The following is a 21,487-nucleotide window of genomic DNA, read 5'->3' as shown; positions in this document are numbered from 1 at the left end:
TCACCTGTGCAACATTGGATCATTATCACAAATCGCAATGTCAATACATAAATAAATGAACTGATAATGAGAAGGATTTCCTTATAACACTTTAACATCCTGTCACCTGTGATGGACAAGCTAACTAACTGTATAACTGTTGAAAAACACAGCTGAATGTGTTATACAACTCCTTTTGTGTTAATTTATTTCAAAATAAATAAACACAAAAGGATTTGTAACACCTTTAGCATTGTCTTTTCCACAGTTATGCAGTTGGTTAGCTTTTTGTCTATCACAGGCTCCAGGATGTTAGTGTCATAAGGAAATCCGTCTTGGACTCATTATCAGTATATAAGTGATGCTTTAAACTTTGTAAACCAACTTTTCCCGAAGAGAACGATGGATGCTCAGACGGTTCTTCTTTGTGTGCTTCTAACCAGTACAGGCTTTCAAGGATTCAGCAAAGGTGACAGCACCCCTTATAGCATTATATTAAATGTAACTATTGAAGAAGGGAAAGACTAGAATTTAAAAGTGCTAGAGTTGTTCCATTACTGTACATAAAAAAGGTTGCAAATCAGATATCGCAAATTATAGGCCTGTCTCTATTTTATTTATGGCGTCTAAGATTATGGAAAATGTAATATACAATCAAATTGAAAATTGTATTCTTAAAAATAATATTTTGTATCTGGGTTAAGGCCCCTACACTCTACTAAAACTTGCAAACTGCATTTGACCGACAACATAAAAAAGTAGTGCTTTTCAGCCTTTAGCTTTTTTGTGTTTTTATCCTCTGCAGTTTTTTAAAGTGTTTGCGACACTTTTTGCTATTTTGTACACTCTAAGAAAGGATGTGGTAATTTTTAACTTTAGGTGTGTTGTCCTTAACTAGACACAAGATGTGTTATTTTAACACATTCATTTTTGAATTGAGAAATTTAAAATAAATGCAAAAAGACCAGGTAGCTTGGATAATCATGTCTATGTGTTATCTTACAGCAACAACCATTTGGTCATTGACAACAGGTGAATATAATGCAATGCATGTTGTTTTGATAAGCAGATACTGCTACCACATCAGAACCCTCAACAACTGATATTCTATTACATTAGGTGGTGGGATATGGGTGTGCAATGTTTATTTTGGTTTGATGCTAAAATATTTGATTTTGTCCAGACTTTTATGACACAACATTGGATCCATCAGCAGGTATTTGATGTTTTCCTTTTTTTAATATGCTAGAGAGTTCAGGCTTGGTATATGCATTAAAGTACTGTATATCAGTTCAGCACTCGATGTCTCATAGTTTGTTGAGTCTGTGTCTTAAGTAACACAATTTTTCTGATTTTTTATGCAAAGAACCATGTGGTGACTACATGACAGATTTGATGGGTGAATTTTCCAGCCCTCAGTACCCTAACAATTATCCCAATAATGCACGATGCACGTGGACCATTCACAGCACAGGACAAACAACAGTGCTCTTGACCTTCACCTTTGTGGATTTGGACATTGTGCTTTCTTTATACTTATTTTCCTTAGATCATTGGCACAGACAAATTAAACCATTTTTATTCTACAGTTAATATATGTGTATATTAAAACACTAATTTATGTTTCCAAACTGGTAGTGATGTTTTTTGTCTATGTTCCCATAAAGTGTTTATGCTAACAAAACATTTTTGCTTTTTGTCTTCAGTTTGGAAAAATGCTGTGATTACATTAAAGTATTTGACGGTCCTACTTCACTTTATCCTTTACTGGGAGAACTGCGAGAGAACAGGAGACAATCTTTTAACTCCACCCAGAATGATGTGACTGTGGTGTTCTACAGCGATGGCAGTGTAACCAAAAAAGGATTTCGTGCAGATTGGGTCTTTGTAGGTATGGTTAAAAATAAAATATGGCTTAATTTATAATTTACATCATCTACACTCTAAAAAATGGTGCTAAACAGTAAAAAAGTGACTGGCTTGTAATCATAGAGCGAACGATTGGTTACATCCCTAAAGGATGTCACATTTTCGACGGCGCTGTTTGGATTATCTATTATACTACCTTCCTATTTTAAATACAAACTTTGAAGGCGGGTTCATGTGTTATACCAGATTACAAGCGTAATCTCATATACCCTTACATGTAACAATGTAAATAGTCCTCAGATTGTATATCATATTCTATTACCGGACGTTCATCCGAAATCTGATGTAAACAATAGACTATATATATCTATATTTCACGGATTATACGCGTTTGTGGACAAAAATGGTCATTGGATGATTCACACATCTGAAACATACTGGATTCAACTTGTGATCAACACAAAGGTAAAACGTCCTGTTTATTTTTGCATGTTGTCATCCGGAAATCTGTCGCTTTTTTCTCTAGATTCCAAATCATGCAGGAATTATTGTGGATATAGTTATACCACTTGTTCATGCGACGACAACTGCCAGTACAACAGAAACTGTTGCCATGACTACAAGAGTGAGTTTCTCTCCAACAGACAGGCACTGGAAGATCAAATGCCAACACTCTAAAAAGTGCTGGGTTATTTTAAACCCATGATTGGGTCAAAATAGAACAAACCAGCATAGGTTAATTTAGCATAGGTCCCTTTTTGACCCAACAATGGGCTAAAAATAACCAAGCACTTTTAGGAGTGAATTTACAAATCATTCTTTAACATATTTGTATTTAAATGGCAGAATTTTGTTTTAAATATATATTTTCTATTCTTTATATAGACTACTGTGTAAAAACAACTGACTGGCCAGATTTTGAGACAACTACAGTTGCAGGTCCAACAACATCCTCAGGTGCTGTTAAAAATCGCTTGGACATAAACTAAATTTAGCCTATAATAAAAACATAAAAGATACAAATTAGTCTCATATTGCACTTTAAATATATATATATATATATATTTTCAATAATTAATTTCACATAAATTATAATAGAAATTCAAAGCTTCCCTAATTTGCATATTCCACTAGTATTTATAGGCTGTATGATCTCTTACTGTGGGTTTACACCAGATGCGAGTTCAACGGGTTACGCGAGTAGATTACATACAAAGGATGTATGGGGCGATGCGAATGACGTGATATGGGCGGCGCTTTTCCCGTGAAAACATGCACTATTCGCCTCAAACGCTTCTTCGTCCATATTGAAAATATTCAACTCGAGCGAAAAATTTGCGTGACACGAAGTTAAATCCCGCGAGTAATCTAGAGCGAGCAACGCGATGTGATTCCACGCTTCGCGTTTGGTGTAAACCCACAGTTAGAGGAATGGGTCAAATCTGTTTTTCTCCTCTGTAGATGGCTCCTCCTGCAGGGATAGCTGTGGCTCATTTGTTGGCACTTGTGCATGTTACAGTGCTTGTCAAGCTCTGGGTAACTGTTGCCCTGACTTTAAAAGTGAGTTTTTGATCAAACAGACAAATCCTTCCTGGCTGAATATATTGAAGAGTTTGGTTCCAAAACGCAATAAACGCCATTTTTGAAAAAAATGAGTTACTGCCAAAATCAGTATTATATCAGGTCAGTAGTTAAAAGTAAATAATTAATTTTACGCAAAATCAAATACCCGCCGTGATATTCTGTCATCTTTTCTCCCTTTTTTCCCAAAATGCGACAAACGCCACTGCTCCTTTTTTACAGAATGCAATAAATCCATTTCTGATATTACAGCCTACCGTTCACGCAATGTAAACAAACAATGGCGGACGCGCGTAGTACACGGAGTCCTGGTTTTCCTCATCTACTTTGTACTTCGTGATCAACAAACAAAACAAAATAATACTTTAATAGCATTGCCAAACCTGTGATGGTTTTCTGTGACGGGAAAGAAACGTAAGCCATCAACAGCTAATAATTTCCGCGAGAGGCACTCGGTTGCTTGTTCTCCAGACAGCATCAAGCTTCTCATGCTAAAACATTGTGTTCTTAATATAACGAAGTAAGTGTTTTGGTTAATGCCATTAATGTTTATTTTTTAATCATTGTATACCACTAGTCAACTAAATAAATATAAAATGGTAAAGATGAATGCACATTTATACAATGATTTAATAGATTTATAGCATTTTGAAATAAAAAACTGTCATGGATTTATTGCATTTTGTGGAAAAAAGAATTCGTTTTTATAATAAATCTTTGAAAATCAAGTTATGGATTTGAATTTTTTATGTTTTTATAACCTAAAGATGCTATGTGAAAGTGTGTAACAGAAAATACTGGTTTTCATCTTGTCACTTTCTTGGTATAGAAAACACGTTTTTACCGAAATTTGTCAAAATGGATTTATTGCGTTTTGGAACCAAACTCTTCATATATTTTAGTATAAATCCTCACATTATATGAATGTACTTATTCAGTTTAATTTATTTTCTTTATAGCCTACTGCTCATTGACAACATATGAACCGGATTCAACAAATGGGGGTTTGATCATTTATTTGAATTTAAGGAACATTATTGATTTCAATTGACTATTAGTCAATTAGACTATTAGTCAACATCTGCTCTTCCAACCAATGCTGATACCAATAGTTTGGTGGTTATAGTAACTTCTGTCATATTTAAATTTGAAAGATTACATTTTCTGAATATTATTAATTGACAAAATGACCATTAATATTGAACATGTAATACAGCGCTCAAATTCATTGCCTTTTCTTTTTCTCCTTTGATTGAGAGAATAAATTGGTCATGACTATCAGCTGTTTTTAAACTATTGTGCGATAGCCGATATTAGAAAAAATGCTATCATCGGCCGATACCGATTATTTGTAGATATATCAGTGCATCTTCCTTTGACAGTTGATTTTCAGTCAGTAGTCACACACTGTTTGGGGTGGCTTTGCTCTCTCTGTGATTATAAATTTCACCAGCAGCATGCTGTATTATAAGTAAAACATATTCTCCTCTCTGTAGATGTGATTTACTCATGTGAGTATGACTGTGGCTATGACTTTGGCATTTGCTCTTGCGAAAGCTCCTGTCAGTACCATGGCACCTGTTGCTTTGACTTTGAGTGTAAGTTCTTTAAAATCATATAAATCTCTTTTGATATCCAACAGCTTTCCGCATGTGTCAAAATGACATTTGAACCAATATAATAATATGACAAAAGAAATCTGTTGTGTTTTTATTTCATTCTCTCTTTGTTACCTAGGGTATTGCCCAGTGTCCCCAACAACCACTACAACCATGACAACAGGCTCGACAGAACGTAATATACAATATACAATATACAATATATATATGTGACATTAGGGTTTTCACACTTGAAATAGGGGTTATTCTAAACCACAGGTTAACAGAGTCCTGGGTTAGGACTCTGAGTTTCACCCTGTTAATACTAAAAGTGTTTTTTGTAAAACTTCAATCTGAATGCTGACTCTAATGATACATAAAACTTAGATAATCAATTCATCAGTTTAAGAAGACTGTCTTCAGTCTTTTCACACTGCGCTTAACCCCTGGTTAAGTATAACAGTGTAAAATTTGAAACTCTTCACAGGATTCTGTTAACCTGGGGTTTAGAATAACCCGGGGTTAGCTATTTCAAGTGTAAAAAGCCCTTCTATATTCAGTTATTACAGTGGTAATAATAAATTAATATATTTTTTCTTGTCTCCTCAGTGTCCACAACAACAATTACAACCATGACAACAGGCACGACAGAACGTAATATACAGTATTGTGTGACATTAGGGTTTTCACACTTGAAATAGGTTACCTGAGGTTATTCTAAACCCCGGGTAAACAGAATCCTGGGTTATGAGTTTCACGTTTCACGCTGTTCATACTAAAAGTTTTTTTTATCTTCAATCTGAATACTGATTCTAATGTACCTAAAACCTAGAAATCAATTCATTAGTTAAAGGAGACTGTACAATATGTCTTAACCCTGAGTTATGGAGCATTTCACACTTGTAATTTAGAAGCGGGTTATCCATGAAACTATAAAACCCTGCTCTGAAGCACAGCTCTCTAAAATGCTAGATTCTGATTGGCTTTAAGGATTTTAGGAATGCACAGTGTGAAACGTCAGATTATGAATACCCAGGGTTATCTCTTAACCCCTGGTTTAGTATAAACAGTGTGAAACTCGTAACCCAGGGTTCTGTTATCCCGTGGTTTAGAATAACCCAAAGTGTGAAAAGCCTTTCTGTAGTCATTCATAATCAGAGTGGTAATAATAAATTAATATATTTTCTCTTGTCCTCAGATATTTATGTGGATTACTTTTGCGAGTTTAGCTGTGATATTGACTTTGGCCCTTGTTCATGCAAGAGTTCTTGTCAGTACCTTGGCAACTGTTGCCCTGACTATGAGTGTAAGTTCTTCGAAATCACACAAAATAACTAAAATCTACTCTACTAGTTTTTCATATGCAACAGCTGTCCACATATGTCAAAATAACATTTGCACCACCAATACAATAATATACCAAAATGTCCGTTATGTTTCACTCAAAGTTGTGGAAGTTCTGTGTTTTTTTTAAACTTTATTTTCTTCTTTTTACTCAGGGTATTGCCCAGTGTCCACAACAATGCCCCCTACAACCATGACAACAGGCTCGACAGAACGTAATATACAGTATTGTGACATTAGGGTTTTCACATTTGAAATAGTTAACCCGAGGTTATTCTAAACCCCGGGTTAACAGTGTCCTGGGTTATGAGTTTTACATTTCACACTGTTCAAACTAAAAGTGTATTTTTTTTATCTTCAATCTAAATACTGATTCTAATGATACCTTAAACCTAGAAAATCAATTCATTAGTTTAAGGAGACTGTACAATCTTTCTTAACCCTGGGTTATGGAACATTTCACTGTAATTTAGAAGCGGATTCTGATTGGCATTCCAAGGTTCGTTCTTTTCAGATAACTACCGTTTAAAAATAATAACAGTTTATAACTAATAACCAGGATGCTACAAATCATTTTGATAGGTACGGTTTAATATTACACAAAATTAAATATAAATCTTTTATTAACATATCCTGCATTATATTTTCAAATTATGAAACCCAGTCACACGAAATTATGTACCTATAGTAATGTAATTTTTTAATTCTTTTTCGTGATACTGTCACAAATTTCTGTTTATTTGTCATTGTCACGTATTGGTTACTCAACTGCTTTGTCCTATTTACTTACCATTTTCACTTTGGTTTAGGGTTAGATTTACATCAAATGACATCCTTATCCAAACCCAAGTCTAACTCTAACGCCAGGCGACAATGTTTCAAAATTTAGAAAATATAAAAAAATAAATCAGAAAAAATAGTATAAACCAATACTTCAAGTGACATCCTAATGCAAACACCAAATCTAACCCTAAACCGAAGTAAAAATAGTTTGAAAATAGGAAAAAGCAGTTGAGTAAACAATACGTGACAATGACAAAAAACGCCGAAATTTGTGACAGTATTCTGAAAAAGAATTAAAAATAATTTACGTGACTATAGGTACATAATTTTGTGAGACTGGGTAGCAGCAAACAAGTGTATCAAATAGATAATAAACAGGCAGCAGGTTGTTATTGCGAAATAAGCTGCTTCAGTGTGATACAAGACCCTCTGCTTTGCGTCAGGGCTTATTTCTGTGATAACAACTTGTAGCAAACTGGCTATACATTATCCCTTACATTGCGGTGCCAAACGCATGTAGTGTGAAACAAAGCGGGGTTATAATGTTTTAACTTGATGCTTAGCAACGGACATCTAATAAGAAAATTAAGAGCATGTACCTCATATCACCCTTTGTGTACTGAAAACACCTGAATTGGATTTAAAAGACATCCCAGGAGACTTAAAACAGCCAATAGAATCTTAAGGGGGTTGCTCAGCGCAGCGCCGTTCAAAAAAGTCAAACACATTGTTTTCCATAAGTATACGCACACTGGCACCAACAGGTGGCGCCTGTCCGTGGCGCCCAGCTTTGACTTAGGAAGTTGCTCAAATCCCTGTTGCGCCACTCACATAGTTTAACATTAAATAACATCATATTTGTCCCAAATCATTAACAATTAACATTGGCTGCTAATGTATATTTTGCATTTTGAAGTAGACGCTATCTGACTAAGCTCCCACTATTTATTGTGCACTTCCGGTTTACGATACCTCCGAGTTGTCCTAGATGCGACACGGTGCGTCGCTGAGCAGCGCATCTGGAGTGCGACCCTTCTTCAGGTTGTATCCCGTTTTGTCAGTGATGCAGCACGAGATAAGCTGTTGTTTAAAAGTGGCTTTTTAAAGCGCCAACGCAATTTGAGGGTTTAGGATTGCACAGTGTTAAACGTCAGATTATGAATACCCAGGGTTATCTCTTAACCCCTGGTTTAATATGAACAGGGTGAAACGTGAAACTCATAACCCAGGATTCTGTTAACCCAGGGTTTAGAATAACCTGGGGTTAACTATTTCAAGTGTGAAAAGCCCTTCTGTAGTCATTCATAATCAGAGTGCTCATAATAAATTAATATATTTTCTCTTGTCCTCAGATATTCATGCGGATTACTCTTGCTGGGATAACTGTGGCATTGACTTTGGCACTTGTTCATGCGAGAGTTCTTGTCAGTACCATCTCATCTGTTGCTTTGACTATGAGTGTAAGTTCCTTGAAATCACACAAAATAACTAATATCTACTCTACTAGTTTTTCATATGCAACAGCTGTCCCCATGTGTCAAAATAACATTTGCACCAATACAATAATATAACAAAACTGTCCGTTATGTTCCTCTTAAAGTTGTAGAAGTTCTGTGTTTTTGTTTTTTTTTACTTTATTTTCTTCTTTTTAATCAGGGTATTGCCCAGTGTCCACAACAATCAGTACAACCATGACAACAGGTACTATTCTGATTAAATTGTATTTATAAAACTTGAGTCTAAACATTCATTCTGATGATCAGTAAATCAGTTTGGTGAGACCGTATTCTGTAGTCATAAAACTTTACAGGTATGCATGGTTTGATGAGTAAAATGTCTCTCTTCTCCAGAGATTTACTCTTGTTGGGATAATTGTGGCATTGACTTTGGCACTTGTTCATGCGAGAGCTCTTGTCAGTACCATGTCAACTGTTGCCCTGACTTTGAGTGTAAGTTCCTCAAAATCACATAAAAGGATAATAACTAAAATCTACTCAGTTTTTCACATGCAACAGCTGTCCCCATGTGTCAAAATAACATTTGCACCAATACAATAATATAACAAACTGTCCGTTATGTTACACTCAAAGTTGTAGAAGTTCTGTTTTTTTAACTTTATTTTCTTCTTTTTACTCAGGGTATTGCCCAGTGTCCACAACAACCACTACAACCATGACAACAGGTACTATTCTGATAAAATTGTATTTATAAAACTTGAATCTAAACATTCATTCTGATGATCAGTAAATCAGTTTGGTGAGACCGTATAATCTTTCTGTAGTCATAAAATGTACAGGTATGCATGGTTTGATGAGTAAAATGTCTCTCCTCTTCAGTTGTGGATTACTCTTGCTGGGATAACTGTGGCATTGACTTTGGCACTTGTTCATGCGAGAGCTCTTGTCAGTACAATGGCAACTGTTGCATTGACTATGAATGTAAGTTCCTTGAAATCACACAAAATAACTAATATCTACTCTACTAGTTTTTTATATGCAACAGCTGTCTGTGTCAAAATAACATTTGCACCAATACAATAATATAACCAAAATGTCCGTTATGTTTCACTCAAAGTTGTGGAAGTTCTGTGTTTTTTTTTTTTTAACTTTATTTTCTTCTTTTTACTCAGGGTTTTGCCCAGTGTCCACAACAATGTCCCCTACAACCACAGAACGTAATATACAGTATTGTGACATTAGGGTTTTCACATTTTAAATAATTAACCCAAGGTTATTCTAATTCCCGGGTTAACAGAGTCCTGGGTTATTATGAGTTTCACATTTCACACTGTTCAAACTAAAAGTGTATTTTTTTATCTTTAATCTAAATACTGACTCTAATGATACCTTAAACCTAGAAAATCAATTTATTAGTTTAAGGAGACTGTACAATCTGTCTTAACCCTGGGTTATGGAGCATTTCACTGTAATTTAGAAGCGGATTATCCATGAAACTAACCTAGGGATTACACAGCTCTCTAAAATGCTAGATTCTGATTGGCATTCCAAGGTTCATTCTTTTCAGATAACTACCATTTTAAACTAATAATACACGGTAACCAGGATGCTACAAATCATTTTGATATACGGTTTAATATTACACAAAATTAAAGGGGCGGTGAATTTGTTGATTTTATTGTTTTATACTGTTGTCTGATGTCTACTTATGATGTTCGCGTGGTTTTTACATTCAAAAACATCAAAAGCAATAAGTAATACGCTATTTTGTAACATGGATTAGTGGCTGTCTGGAGAAATGGTTCGTTTGAAGGGGCGGGCCGCACTTAAGACCTGGACGTAAACGCCCACTGCTATGATTGGACAGCTTCATTACCCGTCATTACATGTGCGCAAATGTTTTAAAAACATTAATGTGTAAAAATAGCAGCCGAACACAAATATGTTTGAGACACAAAAGATTCTGGGTGCTAAAGATGATACACATAAATGACAATATGTATAGTAAAGTAGAAACAAAACTCAACGTGACTAAATTACCATATACAACACAGTAAGCGCGCATCAGAATCTAAACTGTGGCTGATAAATCCTTATCAATAACTTCGCATATTTCTATTGTGCTTGTGAGGTTGCTTTGACATACACGTAACGTTACATACCACAGTTATTTGATAAAAAAGCTTGGTTGAGTGTTTGACCTTTCAAACGCAACTCGCCTAAAATACCGTATACAACTCAGTAAGCAGGCATCAGAATCTAAACTGCGGCTGATAAATACTTCATCAATAACTTTGTATATTTCTACTGTTAAATTACAGTTGTGTTGTTAAGTGTTGTACCTTTATTAATCGTTTAATGTTTTTAGTACATTAAAACAGTGAAACATGCGTGTTTAGACACGGATGTTACAACAGACATATCAAGCGATCTCTTCTAACAAAGCAAACTTTGTTAATTTTTTTACTTAAATAAACTTACTGTGTATACTGCTGTGTCATTTTTGTCAGATCCAATATTAGTGGTGTTTTTAATCACAGTCTCTCTGCAAATCCGGCATCGACTTCTTTACAAATAAATCTGTGTACACAAAGTAAACAAACACGAGCTGGAACTTCTTCAAAAGCAAACTTTATCCACGCATTCCTAATGTTGAGCCTCCGTTATCCAACGTCTGTGTTCTTCCCATAGACCGTTCTTCCACAACCGAAAATGCGTTTCCATGGTTACTTCAGATCACCGTGTCAAAATAAAAGTCTCTCAGAAAAAAATGTATTTAAAAGTCATGGTTTGGTTACATTTGGCAATCTTTAAAGACATGTTTACTTATTGTTGAGACACACGTGTGTCACGCAAAGCTGTGGGAGGGGCTACAAAAGTGGTCCTTGTATTTGGCTATGGGCATGGGGAGGTGCTTCAATTCTACTTTGACGTCATATTTTTCCGAATTCCACACTTGGTGTTATACTGACTTGGTGCCAAAAACTGTTATATTTTAGTAGCACGGACATTTTCAGTTCTGAAACTTGCAGGATGTTCATTTAAGTATGATGACCTCTTATATAACAAATTATCAAGTTAAAATTGAGTATTTGATCCACCGCTCCTTTAAATATAAATGTGTTTTATTAACATATCCGGCATTATATTTACAAATGATGAAACCCAGTCACACGAAATTATGTACCTATAGTCATGTCATTTTTTATTCTTTTTTCGTGATCGTATCACGAATTTCCGCGTTTTTTTCGTGATTGTATCACAAATTTCCGCGTTTTTAAACCAAAGCGAAAATGGTTTGAAAAAAGGAAAAATCAGTTGAGTAACCAATACGTGACAATGGCACATAAACAGAAATTCGTGATACGATCACAAAAAAAAACGAAAAATAATCAAAAAATTACGTGACTATAGGTACATAATTTTTTGAGACTGGGTAGCAGCAAACAGCTGAATCAAATAGATAGTGTGTTTCGTGACATTAAACGTCTTGTCTTATCTGAAATCCCAAAGTAAAATATTTCAAATCAATATTTAATGCTCCTTACTGTACCTTACCTATGGGGTAAATAGCCGTCTAATAAGCGGAATAATAAACAAGCAGCAGGTTGTTGTCGTGAAATAACCCACTTAAGTGTGATACAAAACCCTCTGCTTTGCGGCGGGGCTTATTTTTGCGATAACAACCTGCTGGCTACACATTATCCCTTACATTGTGGTGCCAAACGCATGCAATGTGAAACTGGAAAGCGGAGTTAGAATGTTATGACACGACGCTTAGCAACGGTCAGCCAATCAAAACTGAATAGAGCATGTACCTCATATCACGATCTGTGTACTGAAAAAGCCTAAATTAGAGTAAAAAGACATCCCAGGAGGCTTAAAACAGCCAATAGAGTCTTAGGGGGGTCGCACAATGAACCCGCAGCTCAGCACAGCGTCGTTCCAAAAAAAATGTAACACATTGTTTTCTATGAGTATACGCACACTGGCACCGACAGGTGGCGCCTGTCTGCAGCGCCCAGCTTTGACTCAGGAAGTTGCTCAAATCCCTGTCGCACCTCAGAGCGCGACTCACATAGTTTAACATCAAATAACATCATATTTGTCCCAAATCATTAACAATTAACATTGGTTGCTAACATATATTTTGCATTTCGAAGTAGACGCTATCTGACTAAGCTCACACTATTTAATGTGCACTTCCGGTTTACGATACCTCCGAGTTGTCCTAGACGCCACTCGCTGCTGCGCTGAGCTGTGCGTCCAGTGTGCCACCCTTCTTTAGGTTGTAACCCGTTTTGGCACTGATGTAGAAGCGCGAGATAAGCTGTTATTTAAAAGCGGACGGCAGCGCACTTTAAGGGTTTAGGACTGCACAGTGTGAAACGTCAGATTATGAATACCCAGGGTTATCTCTTAACCCCTGGTTTAATATGAACAAGGTGAAATGTGAAACTCATAACCCAGGATTCTGTTAACCCAGGGTTTAGAATAACTATTTCAAGTGTGAAAAGCCTTTATGTAGTCATTCATAATCAGATAGGTAATAATAAATTAATATTTTCTCTTGTCCTCAGATATTCTTATGGATTACTTTTGCGAGTATAGCTGTGATATTGACTATGGCCCTTGTTCATGCAAGAGCTCTTGTCAGTACCTTGGCAACTGTTGCATTGACTATGAGTGTAAGTTCCTCGAAATCACACAAAATAACTAATATCTACTCTACTAGTTTTTCATATGCAACAGCTGTCCACATGTGTCAAAATAACATTTGCACCAATTAGGGTTGCCACCTGTCCCGGTTTTACCGGGATTGTCCTTCTTTTTAATAACCTGTCCCGGGAAATTTATCAACTCTCCCGGGACACTGAATGTCCCGGTTTTCGAAAAGCTATGTGAATATGAAATTAAGCGCGCGCACGGCAGAGAGGGAGACCTTGCGTCTGTGTGTGTGTGTTTGCCTCATTTAGCGCATGTAAGACAGAGAGCATCCTGATTGGCCTGTTTCAGGACATCAACCAATCAATTATCAGTGTGGGCGGGCTTTTATCTCTTCTCCCGAACCAAACTAATCAGTGTATCTAGAAACAGGAGCACCATGGCAGAGGGAGAATGCCCCAAAAGCGAAAATGTAAGACACATTTTACACCAGACTACACAAAAGTGTATCCCTGTCTTAAAAGAGTTAAAATCTTGCATGGTGTAGAGTTTGTAACAGTGACTTCAGCTTTTCCCATGGCGAGTTAAATGATTGTAAAATGCATGTTGAGGTGAGTTCAACAAGTTTAATTTCATGTGCATATTTGCCAGTTGCTATTTAGACCTGTTTAAAGTTGCAATGGAATATAAATAAAAACAGTTTACATAAATAGTATAAGCAGCTTTAATAAATTTTAAACCTGATTTACATATTTTAACATAATGAACAAATAATTGGGTAACACTTTACAATAAGGTTCATTAGTTAACACATGAACTAATAATAAACTGCACTTATAGCATAAAGCAATTTTTTATCTTTGTTAATGTTAATAATACATTTATTTAAATCTTGTTAACATTAGTTAATGCACTGTGAACTAACATGAATAAACCATGAACAGCTGTATTTTTATTTACTAACGTTATCAAAGATTAACAAATACAGTAACAAATGTACTGCTCACGGTTAGTTAACAAATAAGAATTGAAAAAAAAGAGAATTGTAAAGTGTTGCCAATAATGACATAGGCCTATAGAAATATTATGCTATGGGGGGGGGGGTGTGGCTTGTGAACAAACCAATTGGCCGGGTCATCGATATGTCCAGGTTTTTTATCAGACATGGGTGGCAACCCTAGCACCAATACTATAACAAAAATATCCGTTTTGTTCTACTCAAAGTTGTGGAAGTTGTCTTTTTTTTTACTTTATTTCCTTCTTTTTACTCAGGGTATTGTCCACTCTCCACAACATTCAGTACAGCCATGACAACAGGTACTATTCTGATAAAATTGTATTTGTAAAACGTGAGTATAAATATTCATTCTGATGATCAGTAAATCAGTTTGGTGAGATCGTATTCTGTAGTCATAAAACTTTACAGGTATGCATGGTTTGATGAGTAAAATGTCTCTCCTCTTCAGAGATGATTTACTCTTGCTGGGATAACTGTGGCATTGACTTTGGCACTTGTTCATGCAAGAGCTCTTGTCAGTACCATAGCAACTGTTGCCCTGACTATGAGTGTAAGTTCCTCGAAATCACATACTGTAAAAGGATGATATCTAAAATCTACTCAGTTTTTTATATGCAACTTCTGACCCCATGTGTCAAAATAACATTAGCACCAATACAATAATATAACAAAAACTACCATTATGTTCCACTCAAAGTTCTGTTATTTTTTATTACTTTATTTTCTTTTTACTCAGGGTATTGCCCAGTGTCCACAACAACCAGTTCAACCATGACACCAGGTACTATTCTGATAAAATTGTATTACTTGAGTCTAAATATTCATTCTGATGATCAGTAAATCAGTTTGGTGAGACCGTATTCTGTAGTCATAAAACTTTACAGGTATGCATGGTTTGATGAGTAAAATGTCTCTCTTCTCCAGAGATGATTTACTCTTGCTGGTACAGCTGTGGCATTGACTTTGGCACTTGTTCATGCAACAACTCTTGTTACTTCCATGGTAACTGTTGCCCTGACTTTGAATGTAAGTAACAGGAGATAAAACTTTCTCAGAGCTGCAATATCTTGATTTGCTATGTATAAATTAAAATATTATTTAATAATCAAAAATAAATTCTTTAGTTTTATAAAATTTATAAAATACAGATGAGCTTTACAAACTAAGCTTGCAAATCATACACACATTTTTGAAACCATCACTCATTTTCTCAAAACCTTAAACACAAACCCAATTGCCAAACTAAATTCACAGATTTTCAAACAATTCCTTCAAAACCATTTCACTTGTACTCAAAATCAAACTAAGCTTTCAAATCATACACACATAAGTCTATAATATAAAACACTACAGAGCATCCATTAGACACTACATACATTTTTTTAAAACACAACATCCAGGACATCTGCTTACAGAAAAATACATGTTTATTGTACATAACAACACACTTGACAAATACTGTTAAAAATCTATTTTACTGTAATCACAAGTTTAGTTGAGTAAATACAGTGAATACTGTACTGTAAGTACTGCAAGTAATATTACTGTAAGCAGCACTTGTATTTTGTAAAAAGTCAGCGATCCAACAGCAAATTTTACCAATTGCATCGTCTCTGGTGTTTTGCTCTTCCTCATACTCTTCATCTGACTCTCAGACTGTTTCCAATCCACACAATTGGTAAAAAATACCATTAGAAAAAAAGTGTGTGCAATTTTGAGTTGTTGTGTTTTCTTGATGATGACAACTGTGTTGTAGTTGTGTTTAACTTTTGCCTGCCTGTGTTTAGCATTTATAACACAAGTGCATTGCATTATAAAATGTGTGTTTTAGTGAGAAGTTTGTGTTTAGAGTTTTGTTAAAAGAGTGCATGATGACAAATGGGTTTAGGCTACTATGATTGGGAGATTGGGGTTTAGTGTTTTAGCAATTCAGAAAAACTGTAATCTTCAGTTCCTATAGAGTAGTTCTGCATCCTTCACATCTCCAAAGTCTTTAGTTTTATGAAATGTATCAAATACAGATGAGCTTTAGAAACTAAGCTTTCGAATCATACACACATAAGTATGTAATATAAAACACTAGAGAGCATCCATTAGACACTACCTTAAAAAATGGAAAACACAACATCCAGAACATCTGCTTACAGAAAAAATACATGTTTATTGTATTTAACAACACACTTGACAAATACTATTAAAAATCTCTATTACTGTAATCACAAATTTAGTTCAGTGAATTTAGTGAATACTTTACTGTAGTTGCTTTGCCCTGAAGAAGACCACTTGCTGGTCGAAACATGTTGGCGTTTGGATTTTATAGAATGTAAGCCACACTTAATAAAGGCTTTTTATTTATTCCTTCTCCTTTTGGTATTTTTTGATTGAGTGCCTGGGACTTGTGTTTTTTGTCCTTGGATTTTTCCCTACCCCAAGAGCACCTATCACACAAATATTCTACCTGAGCGCCGGGTTGAACAGTTTCATACTTTACTGTAAGTACTGCAGGTAATAGTAAGTTTTCAACTTACTTTAAGCAGCACTTGTATTTTGTAAAAAGTCAGCAATTCAACTGCAAATTTTGCCAATGGCATCGTCTCTGGTGTCCTGTTCTTCATCATACTCTTCATCTGACTCTCAGACTGTTTCCAATTGGCACAATTGGTAAAAAATACCATTAGAAAAAACTGTGTAGAATTTTAATGACAACTGTGTGGTAGTTGTGTTCAACTTTTGCCTGTCTGTGTTTGGCATTTATCAAACAAGTGCATTATTGCAGTGTAAAATGTGTGTTTTAGTGAAGAGTTTTGCAAAAATAGTGCACGATTTGACAAATGTGTTAAGGCCACTGTGAATTTGGTTCAGAGATTGGGGTTTAGTGTTTTAGCAATTCAGAAAAACTTTAATAAATTATGATTCATTACATGCTCGTGCAATTTACATATGCCGATTGCCAACAAAGCACAGACATTTAATGCAGTTTTACTTAACGCCTGCAACTCATGACCGGGTATTTCATTACTGGGGTCGCCCCAATTCAACAAAATCCAGTGTTAAACAAACACACTTGCACAACCCTGCTGCTACCCTGGATAAACAAACTGCATCCAATGTTCCCATAATGCTGGATTTATTGGGAACCTGAACAAGCTTCAATTGATCTCAAACACTTCTTTGGTGAAGTTGATTTTTTGTGCATGATCTATCAGAGCATATTCCCCAAAATGCATCTGAAGTAAATTTTTGCTTTGCTAAAGCTTTATCCATATTTACCTCTTTTACTTAGGGTATTGCCCAGCGCCTACAACATCATGGCCATCCATAACAGGTACAGTACTACTGCAACAACGTGGTTTTTGTAATGTGTAAATGTATAAATTCTGTATCTTGATTCTCATGATACTTGTTTGTAACTATACTTAATTTCTTCTGATCTGCAGATAATCACCCAGCATGTGGAGGACACCTGTATGGTTCTGGGATGTTTTCCAGTCCCAACTATCCACACTATTATTATGACAATGCATACTGTGTGTGGTATCTTTCTGCCCAGGCAGGACAGAGGATCTCCTTGTCATTTGCCGATGTACAGTAAGTGAAATATCAGCTTTATTGCAGTGTTGGTGGAATCATGTTTGCGATCAACAGATGTCTTACCTTTAAATCATTACATTTTTTCATGAACAATCTTTGATTTGGTTTGATGTCCAGTACCACTAGCAACCTGTAGTTGGAAATAAATACAAATTTTAACTCTCTTGAAGAGTTTCTATCCCCTTATTATTTTCAATGTTAATGGCAATTGAAATTACATCCAACTCTTTTGGTTCAGGTACCTTTTCGCTTGTTTCTGGCTCTTTCAGATTGGAGCGCTGCTGTAACTGTGACTACATCTCTGTACATGATGGTTCTTCCACTGGTCATCAACAATTGGGAAAGATCTGCTTCAATGCCAACACAAACCAGACGTTTCACTCATCTTCTCGATACTTGACCGTTGTCTTCAGGAGTGACTACTCTGGTGTCGGCCATGGCTTTAAGGCCCAGTTCACAAGCTCTTTGACTGCAGATCAAGGTAATAAGCTGGAAAGGGAGCATATTGTAGTAAATATGCTTATTAAAGTAAATAAAATGAATAAAACTTTTGCTCTGCAGGTCGTGTGGACTGTTCTTCAGACAACATGGTTATTGTCATTAGAACATCGTACCTGAATTCACTTGGGTTCAATGGAAATGACCTTTATGTGGATGACCATCGATGCAGACCCACCATTAACAGTACTGAGGTTGTGTTCCTCTTCTCTCTCAACACGTGTGGCACTGGCAAAGAGGTACAATCACACGTTTTTGTAGCAACATTCAAGAATTTAGTGCTTGAATAATAAAAAGGAAGAATCATCAACACTGCCCTCCTGCCTTACTATGCTCTCCATTCTGTGAATTAAACAACATCTCTTTCTCTCTAGATGATGAATGGTTATGTGACTTACACCAACAACGTGCGGGCATCTCAGGCTCAAACGGGCGAGATCACCCTTCAGCCACAGTTTCTGTTACACGTGGGCTGCAGAATGGAGCCGGACACTGTGGTGCAGATACTCTACAAGGCCAAAGAGGACATCAATGCTAACCTCACAGGGGCGGGTCGCTTTAATGCCAGCATTGCCTTTTACACCTCTAGCAGTTTCAACCAACAAATTTTTCACTCTCCATATGAAGTGAACCTTAACCAATACATGTATGTTCAGGTTTGGCTAAACAGACCTGATACGAGCCTGGATCTCTTCCTGGAGACCTGTGTTGCATCTCCAGATCCAAATGACTTTAAAACCCGCTCCTATGACCTGCTGCGTAATGGGTAAAATCACACCACAGAAAATTTGATGTTTTTAGTTTAGGATGTAATATAGACTAGTACATAGACGTTTAATTTTTTTATTGTTACTTCCTTAACCGTATAGTACACAACAGTGTTAAACAATATCTATTAATGGCTCAAATAATTCTGGGTTAGTTGTAAATTAAATTTGAGTTTCGCTGTTTTGTTTCAGATGTCCCAGAGACAGCTCATATTATTCCTACATCAACGGTCAGCAGTATTACGCAAGGTTCCGTTTCCAGGCTTTTAAGTTCCTTCGGACTCATGCCAATGTGTACCTGCAGTGTAAGGTGATCATTTGCCCAGAAAATGATTACAACTCTCGGTGTCGTCAGGGGTGCCGTTTACGTCGCAAGAGGACCCTTGAATCCAACCACCACTCCAATACTGTGATACTGGGGCCAATCACACTCAAAGGTCAGAGGGTAATTCTTTTGGATCTTTAGGGACAAAAAGTGTTTGGTTTTTTTTGTATTACAATCTATATAGAAAGAAAGTATGCACATGAAATACGGTTTTAGGGGTGGTTTAAATTACAATGTTTTCAACCAAAATTCAGCCGTTTTGGTTTTTCATTTACACAACAACAGCGTTTTCGGGTTCTGTAAACATAAGCTTTTGTAAATGGGTTTCAAGGTACAAAGTTCAAAATGATGGCATTAACTTTCTGTGTAAAAGACATAAACACAAATTTGTGACAACGATGACGTCATGTGGATGAGTATTGTGTGTTCGGTATACAGGCATGTGTGAGTACTTCATAACCAACAACAATAGCCGCCTACAGGACTTTGTTTGTGCTACTCAAGTTTAATAACCCTTTTCCAAATATGCTTAAAAATGTTTATATAGTCATATAAGGGGTCAGTTGTAGTAATACATCTACCTCATCAGTCATCTAAGTTGTTTGATGTTTTATCTGTCTTAAATACATTTTAGCAAGAGAGTCATGAGCATCATCATGTCAAAGAACGTGCATGCAGCACACGTGTCGAAAGGTTTTATGATAAAAGAGACACGTTTACGAAACACTCGCAAGACACAATTTTAACACTAAACCCTGATTACACATGAGATTTTTTACTAATATTTGGCAAACGCGAGCGTCTCTTTTATCATAAACCCCTTTTGAAGCGTCTGCAGCAGGCTCGTATTTTGACATCACGCGTGATGCACACATGACGTGCCAAACACACGCCCTCAAAAAAGAAGTCACTGGCAGTCACTGGTAACAGGAATCAGTTGTAATTGTCTTTCTAAATGACTCATTAATTTATCTCTCTGTCCAGTAGAAAAGCCTGGTGTGAAGAAGTCTGAGAAGAGAAAGAAATAAAGAGATCATCTTCATTGGCTGAAAACAATGATAATTATCAAAAATCTCTGTTAACCACTTCTCAATCCAAATCAATAAAGCATTCCCAAACAGATGTGCTTGTCATTGAAGCTTCTATTGTTTATATTAACCTGATTTCTCTGATTTATTGTGTCTTCATGACTTAAATTCTTTATTTTTTACTCTGCACATTTGTAATTATTGGTGTAGATACTAGATGAAAGGCCTTCTTGATATGGAATATAGTCCTTAAAGATGATAATGGTTGTATATGTAAGTTCAAAAAACACGCATCATATTATGTCAAAATCTGTTAGAGAAACTTGATTAAATGAACCGCAGTGTATATTTATGTATATTGGGGGGAAATAAAGAAAACAAGAGTCATGTCAAAGAAGATTTATATTACGTGTCTCACAGGCTCTTAAAGGAACAGTGTACATGAAATTAGGTCACTTTTTTACTATATAAATCTCTTTAAATGTGAAACATATTTAAATTAAAAAATGATTTTCCTGCAAAGATCTAATAATCTTTTCTGGGGTATGATTAATAACATTTTAACAAATAAATTAGTGCAATATTTTATGTATTTAATGTCTTTACTACATGATCACAGAATCAGCTCTAAATCATTACACCACATTTTCCACAGTCAGTATATTTAATTTTCTTTTACTCTCAAGTACTCTCTTTTACTAACAGTTATATGACTGTGTGAATGTTGTTATATTTTACAGAACTTAAATTTTTTGTTAAAAACAGTTTATTTAAATTCTTGAAAAAGCCAGATAGGCTGTTCTAAATATTTAACAAAAAAGAAAAATGCAAATTTAACCATTATGTTTTGTGATTATTTACACGGAAATTTCTGATCACTATATCATAAACTTTGTGTCAATAAAAAATCCATACATTTTCTCAAGAGCCACTGATCATCCAGCTGTGTCTTTTCCACAGTTATGCAGTCATTTTATTTATTTA

General features: G+C 35.7%; 1 protein-coding gene across 2 annotated transcripts; it reads left to right on the top strand.

Moving 5' to 3' along the window:
* Positions 1–310: 310 nt before the first annotated feature.
* Positions 311–20,597, top strand: LOC129417036 (uncharacterized). 2 transcript variants are annotated; one of them, XM_073869362.1, is made up of 32 exons: positions 313–448; positions 985–1,011; positions 1,163–1,195; positions 1,346–1,496; positions 1,692–1,870; positions 2,375–2,473; positions 2,734–2,805; positions 3,310–3,408; positions 4,389–4,433; positions 4,926–5,027; positions 5,167–5,223; positions 5,637–5,681; positions 6,226–6,333; positions 6,527–6,586; positions 8,507–8,614; positions 8,811–8,855; positions 9,005–9,103; positions 9,292–9,336; positions 9,491–9,592; positions 9,784–9,828; positions 13,192–13,299; positions 14,549–14,593; positions 14,743–14,844; positions 15,031–15,075; positions 15,219–15,320; positions 17,578–17,619; positions 17,732–17,882; positions 18,155–18,366; positions 18,447–18,622; positions 18,758–19,149; positions 19,343–19,587; positions 20,460–20,597. In XM_073869362.1, exons 1-32 carry the CDS (start codon positions 382–384, stop codon positions 20,501–20,503), a joined length of 3,252 nt encoding a protein of 1,083 aa, XP_073725463.1. In that variant the 5' UTR covers positions 313–381; the 3' UTR covers positions 20,504–20,597. The 2 variants fall into 2 exon arrangements, with proteins under 2 accessions (XP_073725464.1, XP_073725463.1); XM_073869363.1 differs by lacking the exons at positions 1,346–1,496; positions 1,692–1,870 and having other exon boundaries at positions 311–448.
* Positions 20,598–21,487: the final 890 nt, after the last annotated feature.

The sequence above is a fragment of the Misgurnus anguillicaudatus genome, chromosome 7 (genome assembly GCF_027580225.2).
Source record: "Misgurnus anguillicaudatus chromosome 7, ASM2758022v2, whole genome shotgun sequence".
NCBI lineage: Eukaryota > Metazoa > Chordata > Actinopteri > Cypriniformes > Cobitidae > Misgurnus > Misgurnus anguillicaudatus.
This window is presented reverse-complemented; position numbering and strand designations above follow the sequence as displayed.

Bases quoted from the DNA above. Each gene is read 5' to 3' on its own strand.
- LOC129417036 (XM_073869362.1), top strand. From the start codon at position 382: ATGGATGCTCAGACGGTTCTTCTTTGTGTGCTTCTAACCAGTACAGGC. The intron at 449-984 runs GTGACAGCACCC...GTTATCTTACAG, and splicing joins CTTTCAAGGATTCAGCAAAG to CAACAACCATTTGGTCATTG. The intron at 1,012-1,162 runs GTGAATATAATG...GATTTTGTCCAG, and splicing joins CATTTGGTCATTGACAACAG to ACTTTTATGACACAACATTG.